We start from the raw sequence: 10,432 nt of genomic DNA, 5'->3' as shown, positions 1-10,432 counted from the left end.
ACCCAGAGAGGCGGCAGGGAGCAGCTCACCGAGGCACAGTGGCACCGGGTAGTTCCATCTCCGCACCGGTCCCGGCATGCAGGTGATATATGCATTACCCTGTTGGGAAAAACAACAACAACAACAATCTATAACAACAACATTACCACTCAGAGATCCGACAGAACAAGCAGGTCTCTTAGCAGCACAGGTCCAGGTCAGCTCCTCTCCTCTCCTCTCCTCTCCTCTCCTCTCCTCTCCTCTCCTCTCCTCTCCTCTCCTCTCCTCTCCTCTCCTCTCCTCTCCTCTCCTCTCCTCTCCTCTCCTCTCCTCTCCTCTCCTCTCCTCCCCTCTCCTCCTCTCCCCTCTCCTCTCCACTCCCCTCCTCTCCTCTCCTCTCCTCTCCTCTCATCTCCCCTCCTCTCCTCTCCTCTCCTCTCCTCTCCTCTCCCATCCTCTCCTCTCCTCTCCTCTCCTCTCCTCTCCTCTCCTCTCCTCTCCTCTCCTCTCCTCTCCTCTCCTCTCCTCTCCTCTCCTCTCCTCTCCTCTCCTCTCCTCTCCTCTCCCCTCCCCTCTCCTCTCCTCTCCTCTCCTCTCCTCTCCTCTCCTCTCCTCTCCTCTCCTCTCCTCTCCTCTCCTCTCCTCTCCTCTCCTCTCCTCTCCTCTCCTCTCCTCTCCTCCCCTCCCCTCTCATCCCCTCCTCTCCTCTCCTCTCCTCTCCTCTCCTCTCCTCTCCTCTCCTCTCCTCTCCTCTCCTCTCCTCTCCTCTCCTCTCCTCTCCTCTCCTCTCCCCTCTCCTCTCCTCTCCTCTACTCTCCTCCCCTCCCCTCTCATCCCCTCCTCTCCTCTCCTCTCCTCTCCTCTCCTCTCCTCTCCTCTCCTCTCCTCTCCTCTCCTCTCCTCTCCTCTCCTCTCCTCTCCTGAGCAGGGATAACATCCATGTGGATTTAGTGCACAGTTATATTTTTTAGGGGGATTATTTCCCCCTGATCCGCACTGAAAGGCTCGTATTTTAAAGCGCTAATCCACATCTGTCTGTACATACCTGCATATAATCCTATATGTCTATAGCTACTATATCTATATCTGTACATATCCCTTACTTACTCTTACTAGTTACACTGCTGGCCAGTACGACTTACCACCATACTGTCTTTATACCTGTATCACTGTACATATTAATACTACAACTCTGTACATAGATCTGATGAGCACTATTACTCAGTACTACTAATTAATATATTTTGTACCCAGTTTAATCACCTGTACATTGTATATTACTATTGCACTTTACTGTTATAGTTGCACTCTGGTTGGATGCCAAACTTATTTTCTTGTACTGTACTTGTGCTGTATGATGACAATACATGTTAATTTAATGTTCTATCCTTTGTTCCATATCAAAGGTAATTGAGAGGCTGGTATATGAGCAGATAGACAACTACCTGACTGAACATAGACTACTGTACCAGTTCCAATCAGGTTTCAGAAAATCACACTCCACTGACACCTGTTTACTGTACCTGACCCATTATATAAAACGTGAGATGGACAAGGGGAACTACTGCGGGATGGTAATGTTGGACCTGCAAAAGGCGTTTGACACGGTCAACCACTCCATCCTACTAGAAAAATTGAAAGCGATAGGCTTTGATAGGAAGTCAGCCAAATGGGTCAAGTCCTACCTGGAGGGAAGAGAACAGGTGGTAGACATCAATGGCACCTTGTCCTCGTCCCTTCCAGTGACATGTGGGGTCCCCCAAGGAAGCATTTTGGGGCCTCAACTGTTTTTAATATATATTAATGACATGAAATCGGCATGCGATTGCAACCTGTTCCTGTTTGCTGACGACTCGGCACTCCTGGTCTCTGACAGGGATAAGTCTAAAGTGGAAAGTGTCCTGAGCAGTGAAATGAAACAGATCTGCTCTTGGCTCAGTGACAATAAATTGTCTCTACATCTGGGAAAAACAGAGGCCATACTCTTTGGGTCAAACGCCAACCTAAAGAAATCCCAGGGTTTTAAAATTTGAGTAGGTGAAAACATTATTGAGGATAAAGAGGAGGTCACCTACCTGGGCTTTATTTTAAATAACAAACTTTCTAACGAAAAAATGGCACAAAAAGTTATTACTAAGGTCAATCAAAAAACCAAATTTTTATTTAGAATTTCCTCGTTCATAAATAGAAACGCTCTGAGGACCCTAGCTGGAGCCCTCATCCAATGTCACTTTGACTATGCTTGCACTTCATGGTATAGCAACATATCCAAACAAATGAAGACAAAGCTCCAGACCTCCCAAAACAAACTAGTGAGACTCCTGCACAACCTTCACTTTAGGACTCACCTAACGCCAGCCCACTTTAGCAGTATGGGATGGCTTAGGGTTGAAGAAAGGGTACACCAGCTTAAAATGCTACTGGTTTTTAAAGTACTGAAAGAAACTGTCCCCAAGTACCTAGTAAATTATTTTAATAAAGTAGGAGATGTCCACAAACACGCCACAAGAGGAAGCCCCACGGACCTGGTCCCGCCGAGAGTCAGGACATGCATGGGGAAAGATGCATTTTTTTACTCGGCTACGGTAATGTGGAATACCCTGCCAACATTCATAAATCTCGTGAACTCCCCTCTCGGATTTAAATCTGCCCTAAAAACATGGCTCAGCAGCAACTCAAATTGGTCTTAATATGTTTTTATAACTATAAAAGCAATTCGGTTCAAGGGCAACATCACACATCATCCAAAATAAATAAATCAGGCATTCCAGGAGTATTACAATATACTATACAAATCTCAAAGTAATTACACACAGGAGGAACTGGATAGATTCTTAGAAGGTATCAAAATGCCAAAGCTCTCAGAATCAGATCAAGAGAGTCTTAATGCACCCTTTACCGAACAAGAAATACTAGCAACAATTAATTCAATGCCTATAGACAAAAGTCCAGGACCAGATGGCTTCCCGGCACAGCTATATAAGGAGTACTGGAATGACTTGAAACCCATTTTTATGGGAATGATTAACAACTTTGGACGCAACAAGGCACTTCCTCAAACAATGAGCTTGGCAAACATCACAGTACTGCATAAAAGTGGTAAGGATCCACTAGACTGTTCATCATACAGACCTATAAGTCTTTTAGATCATGATTATAAGACTATCACCAAAGCATTAGCGAAAAGACTTGAAACCATCACGCCGAAATTGGTAAACCCAGATCAGGCTGGATTTGTTAAGGGAAGATATGCTACCGATAACATCAGAAGGTTATTAAATATAACCAATCATTTGAATCTAAAACAAAGGCCCTCTCTACTCCTATCTCTGGATGCAGAGAAGGCTTTTGACAGAGTCGAGTGGAACTTTCTTTTTAACGTGTTGCAAAAACTTAATATAGGGTCAAATTTTATCCAGTGGATTAAAGCAATTTATCAAACTCCAAAAGCAGCAGTTATTACTAATGGCAATACATCTGATCCGTTTCTCTTAATGAGAGGAACAAGACAGGGGTGCCCAATGTCGAGCTCATTATTCGCAATAATAATAGAAATTTTGGCTGCATCTGTACGAGACAACATTAACATAAAAGGAGTGTATATCGATAAGGTTGAACACAAAATATCTTTATATGCTGACGACATTGTTCTATACATTGAGCAACCAGAAAACTCCTTATTACATCTGTATAACACAATCGACCAATTTGGAAAGTACTCAGGATACAAGATAAATTATAATAAATCGAATGCATGTCTCCTACATATGAAACCAACAAAAGAAATGCAGAAATCCTACCCATTTCGATGGTCACCAGGAGGCTTCAAATACTTGGGAGTACACTTTACACCGCAATTAAATGATTTATTTGAAAAAAATTACACTCCTCTTACAATTGAAATTAACACAGATCTAGGTAGATGGGACAAACTACACCTATCCCTTCTAGGAAGGATAAACGTCATCAGGATGAATATCCTTCCGAGATTGAACTTTCTCTTTCAAAATGTACCCTGCTACCTATCTATAACATATTTTAACATATTGAATAAACGTATCTCAAAATTTATTTGGTCCAATAAAAAACCAAGGATTAAATTACTGACTCTTATGAAACCTGAGTCCATGGGTGGTCTAGGTCTTCCCAATCTCCAACACTACTACTGGTCAGCCCAACTTCGAACTATAGTATCATGGTCATTGGGAGGACCAGACTCACACTGGATACAGATAGAAGCGGGACAGGTTGATCCTTTACCTCTAAACTCTCTTTTTTTTATAAAGAATTTTGACAAAATAGAAAATATAAAGCAATATTTCACGGTTGTGAATACCCTATCTGCATGGAAAGATTGCTCGAAAAAGTTTGGCATAACTAAATGCATCTCTGTTTATTCACCTATTCATCAAAACCCTGACCTAAAAAAATATTTTCATTCAAGTAAGTGGAGACACTTGGGGGTAACTCAACTTAAAGACCTTTTTCATAAAAACTGGAAATTAAAAGCATTTCAGGAGCTAAGAGAAGAATACAACATTCCTAACTCAGACTTCTTAAAATATATGCAAATTCAAAGCACTTTAAGTTCACTTACTAAAGAAAACAAGTTAAGCTTTGAAATGACAGAATTGGAAGAAAAACTAACTACCTCATCCACAATTAAAGGTAAAATCAGTGAACTATATGAAATTCTAACTAATGAATGCCAAACAGTCTTCCCAGCTCTATTAAGATGCTGGGAGACGGACCTGGCAACGAAATTTGAAGAAAACAATTGGCAAGATATCTGTGATCGAACTTTCTTTCCCTTTACAAGCAATAAGATCAAAGAAAGTAATTTCAAATTTATTCATAAATTCTACCTTACTCCTGTAAAAATGCACAAAATCTCGAAAGAAAACTCACCAAATTGCCCAAGATGTAAAATTAAAGAAGGAACATTTCTGCATATATGTTCTGGCAATGTAGCAAATTGAAGCATTTCTGGAACAAGATCCACTTATTTACTAAATCTGTCATGGAGTTGGAATTTGAGTTATCACCATGTGTCTATCTATTAAATAATATAACAAACTGCCACTTAGACCAAAAGAAATGCAGACTGTTGGTATACATAACATATTTTGCAAAGAAATGTATACTTCTTCTATGGAAAAATGAAATCGCACCAACACTCAATTATGTTCATAGAACAAATATCTCAGTTTCTTCCCTTAGAAAAGATAACGCTTGAAAAGCACAACCAGGGTCACTTATTTCAAGAACTTTGGAATCCACTCTATACTCAACTGGAAACTCATAATGTAGTCCTATAAATGTGTCATATCTAATATAACAGACGTGGAGTTTTAGCAGATTAGATTAGCTGATCTGTTGAGGCTCTTTGTCTGCGTATAAGTGCCTGGTTGCCTGCGCATGGCTGTCAGTCAAACCCTGCCCCCACGGGGTCGGGTCTGGGAAAGGGAGCTGAACACGCAGCGGCCCGGACCCTTCTCTGTCGGAGTAGCCATCGATAAGCGGGTATGAGCAACTGGGTGCTAAAAAAAATTTCACTGTTTACAATACCGACATTTGCACTTTTATTCCTTATTACTTATTTACTTATGATTTACCTACTGTCCCTTTATTTTATTTTATTTTACTTTATTTTTATTATTATTATTTTCTTTTTTTTGTTGTCTAATTGTTTATTTGTGTGTATGTGGGCAAGTGTATGTGTGTATGTGTGTGTGTGTATGCCTGTATGCGCGTGTGTGCGCGTGTACGTGTGTGTATGTCCCAGTGTGTGTGAGTGTGAGTGAGAGATGGGAGAATGGATTGAGTGGGGAGCACAAGGAAAATTGTTAAAAATTGTTCATGAGAGTGACACTGAACATTCTGTAGATCTGTCGATTGAATGTGAAACCTCATGAAAAATAAAAAGATTTAAAATAATATGTTTTTTATCCCTTTTATCATAACTTGGCTTTTATTTCTTTCATCATGAGTTGCTTTTAAGGGTTTGCGGATTTTCTTTTAACATTAGTTAACTGTATGAGTTGTCAGGTTAGGTGTTTTTATACACATTTTTAGGATGTGTCCTGTCTAGTGTACATGTCCATTTGTGTTTCTGTGCCTTTTTATGTTCCATGTATGGACCACAATGGAAACAAGCCTTGGCTTTATTGTGTTTTATCCATTTTTGACCAGCGTTGTTGACACTGTTATTGTTTTGTCTTTAAAAAAAAATGTGTCCTACGATTGTGTCAAAATAAAGTATTCAATCAATTCAATCAATCAAAAGCAGCACGGCTCTCTGTCTACAGCTTTTATTCAGAAATCCCTTTAGAAAAAGGTGTCAAAAGAAAACACCTCCAGACACACTCACGCACACACACACATGCACACACAAATGCACGCACGCACACACATACACGCACACACAAATGCACGCACGCACACACATACACGCACACACATACACACACACACACACGCACACACAAGAGTAGATTTGTAAAGGTGTGTCATACACAGACACACTCAAACATGCAAACATACACCAGCAGAAAACACATTCAAGCTTACAGGCAAACATACACGTAGACACACCTACACACACACTGTGTTGTCTCACCTGTAGTGTGTGTGTGTGTGTGTGTGTGTGTGTGTTGTCTCACCTGTAGAGTGTGTGTGTGTTGTCTCACCTGTAGTGTGTGTGTGTGTGTGTGTTGTCTCACCTGTAGGGTGTGTGTGTGTTGTCTCACCTGTAGTGTGTGTGTGTGTGTGTGTGTGTGTTGTCTCACCTGGAGGGTGTGTGTGTGTGTTGTCTCACCTGTAGGGTGAAGCCTTGGAGACACTGGAAGCTGACCAGGTCTCCCACGGTGTAGCGCTCTCCCACTCTCTGCCCGTTACTGGGGGGCAGCGGCTCTGGGCACGAATCCAACCCTATTGCTTATGAAAGAGTCACAAACACAAGTGTAGACAGCGATCATTCTTCTGCACAGAGAGGCCTCTTCAGCCGGCAATAACCACGACTCCACTGTTGACATCAGCACATAAACAGCAGGGTTCACAGAGGGGGCCGTCAGTCACGGGTCGATGCGGAGCATGTCGGGACTTCCATACTGTGGAATCCCCAAGTTAAATACATAAATGGAGCATTTATATAATAATAATAATAATAATAATAATAATAATAATAATAATAATAATAATAATAATAATAATAATAATAATAATAATAATAATAATAATAATAATAATAATAATAATAATAACTTTATTTATATAGCAGCTTATATAGTGCACATTTTTTGTTCCTCACATTTGACCCATTCATGCACACATTCACACACCGACGGTGGAGGCGACCATGGACGGTGCCGACCTGCTCATCAGGAGCAATTAGGGGTTAAGTGTCTTGCTCAAGGACATATCGGCATGCTGCCTGGAAGGAGCAGGAATCAAACCGGGAACCTTCCGACTACCAGACGACCGTTCTACCTCCTTAGCCACTGTCGCCCCATGTGAATGAAATGAATGAGATTTAAATATACTGACGGCGATCACAAGGGCTGTCGACAAATATTCTATAGGCAAATGAATGATCAACTTATTGTAAATATGATGTTTGTAATGTGTCGTGGAACCACTTCATCCACAGAGGGACACAGAGAACAGCTCTTGGTATTTATTAACTCATTAAGATCGGCATCGACACAGATGATTTTTACATAAACAATTTGGATGATTGAGAATGGTTTCCGAAAAACAGAACAAGAAAATATAAAAATTAAAGGGTACATTAAGGTAATTATGCCTGCTAATCACAACATGCTAGTATTTAGAATACACACACAACTAAACATATGCTATATAGCACAACTAGCTGGCTAGCGTTAGCTCAACTAGCAGCCTGAATAAAATATAACACAAAGTAGCAAAAAACAAGTTATAGTCATATATATATATATATATATACATATAAGTCACAACAACATACCAAAACATAATGCAGGCTACATATGACATTTAACATTCTAACAAAACCACAAGCACTACATTGTGTAGGTTATTAATAACTTACATTATTCACCAATACACTCTCTGGTGTGACAGCATGTTACACTAGGACCCCTGTTACTGTGCCTGACTGGAAATAATAAGACCCAACATAACAAGATAATGGGGAATTTACAACAAAAAACATTTCACATTCGATTGTGAAAATTAATATTCGACTGTGGAAAAATAAAAACAGTGCCGTCTCCCTCTCAGCTTCTCGTGTCGACCTGAAGGAGCTGCACGACAGACGGGAGACACGCAGCGTCACTTTCATTCAGCAGAGCTGAACAACATGTCAGTAGTAATAACAACAACAACAACAACAACAACAACAACAACAGCAACAACAACAACAACAACAACAACAACAACAACAACAACAACAACAACAACAACAACAACAACAACAACAACAACAACAACAACAACAACAACAACAACAACCACCACCACCACAAGACGTGATGCATAGAGTGTTGAACCCAACTCTGTCGTGAAGACAGTGATTTGCACTCCGAGCTCCGAGCTCAATCTAAAAGCCCTGTTTGATCGTCAAAGAACCTCGAGACAAAGTTGTATAAAGTTAAAGACACACACTCTGCAGTTACACATTGAAGACACACACTCTGCAGTAAAGACACACACTCTGCAGTTACACAGTAAAGACACACACTCTGCAGTTACACAGTAAAGACACACACGCTGCAGTTACAGAGTAAAGACACACACTCTGCAGTAAAGACACACACTCTGCAGTTACACAGTAAAGACACACACTCTGCAGTTAAACAGTAAATACACACACGCTGCAGTTACACAGTAAATACACACACTCTGCAGTTACACAGTAAATACACACACTCTGCAGTAAAGACACACACTCTGCAGTAAACACACACACTCTGCAGTTACACAGTAAAGACACACACTCTGCAGTAAAGACACACACTCTGCAGTTACACAGTAAAGACACACACTCTGCAGTTACACAGTAAAGACACACACTCTGCAGTAAAGACACACACTCTGCAGTTACACAGTAAAGACACACACTCTGCAGTTACACAGTAAAGATACACACTCTGCAGTAAAGACACACACTCTGCAGTTACGCAGTAAAGACACACACTCTGCAGTTACACAGTAAATACACACCCTCTGCAGTTACACAGTAAAGACACACACTCTGCAGTAAAGACACACACTCTGCAGTTACACAGTAAAGACAAACACTCTGCAGTAAAGACACACACTCTACAGTTACACAGTAAATACACACACTCTGCAGTTACCCAGTAAAGACACACACTCTGCAGTAAAGACACACACTCTGCAGTTACACAGTAAAGACACACACTCTGCAGTTACACAGTAAAGATACACACTCTGCAGTTACACAGTAAAGACACACACTCTGCAGTAAAGACACACACTCTGCAGTTACACAGTAAAGACACACACTCTGCAGTAAAGACACACACTCTGCAGTTACACAGTAAAGACACACACTCTGCAGTTACACAGTAAAGACACACACTCTGCAGTTACACAGTAAAGATACACACTCTGCAGTAAAGACACACACTCTGCAGTTACACGGTAAAGATACACACTCTGCAGTTACACAGTAAATACACACACTCTGCAGTTACACAGTAAAGACACACACTCTGCAGTTACACAGTAAAGATACACACTCTGCAGTTACGCAGTAAATACACACACTCTGCAGTTACACAGTAAAGACACACACTCTGCAGTTACACAGTAAAGACACACACTCTGCAGTTACACAGTAAAGACACACACTCTGCAGTTACACAGTAAAGACACACACTCTGCAGTTACACAGTAAAGACACACACTCTAATAATAACCCTAGTAATATCTCCTCTCCATGAAAACGTCGTCCTGAAACCACGACACTCTCCATGCAGAGAGAACACATCATATCATAATGAATATACAACGATTACACACGTTTACATCATAGAGTACCTATAGACGGTGGAAAACAAACATGTAACATGCATTTACACAGTGCTTCATTTTAATGCACTTGTAATCATAATAATTTGATAGGGAGGTTTTCTCTTTCTCTCTCTCTCTCTCTCTCTCTCTCTCTCTCTCTCTCTCTCTCTCTCTCTCTCTCTCTCTCTCTCTCTCTCTCTCTCTCTCTCTCTCTCTCTCTCTCTCTCTCTCTCTCTCTCTCTCTCTCTCTCTCTTTTCTCTTCTATAATCATACCATTGGGAAACTGGGAGAAGGCAGCAGGCTATTCCACCGGTGGTTGTAATCAACAAAATCCCTCCAACTATGATGTGAGGCAATCACTGTGAAATTATACAATGCAATCCCCCCAAGTCTTACTTGACAGAAGCGCTCAGCTCCGCTAGAACAAAGTGA

At 41.0% G+C, this 10,432-nt stretch overlaps 1 protein-coding gene across 1 annotated transcript in view; it reads right to left on the bottom strand.

Annotated features, from left to right (window-relative positions):
* The window catches only part of LOC311223559 (CUB and sushi domain-containing protein 3-like), a gene marked incomplete at both ends in the record, with an annotated part of 752,195 nt that overhangs the window by 256,259 nt on the left and 485,504 nt on the right, over positions 1 to 10,432 (bottom strand). Inside the window, 2 exon segments of the mRNA XM_084308339.1 lie at positions 30 to 99; positions 6,797 to 6,915. Coding sequence (XP_084164465.1) covers positions 30 to 99; positions 6,797 to 6,915 — 189 coding nt within the window.

Source organism: Notolepis coatsorum, assembly GCF_963971535.1.
Source record: "Notolepis coatsorum genome assembly, chromosome: 2".
NCBI lineage: Eukaryota > Metazoa > Chordata > Actinopteri > Aulopiformes > Paralepididae > Notolepis > Notolepis coatsorum.
This window is presented reverse-complemented; position numbering and strand designations above follow the sequence as displayed.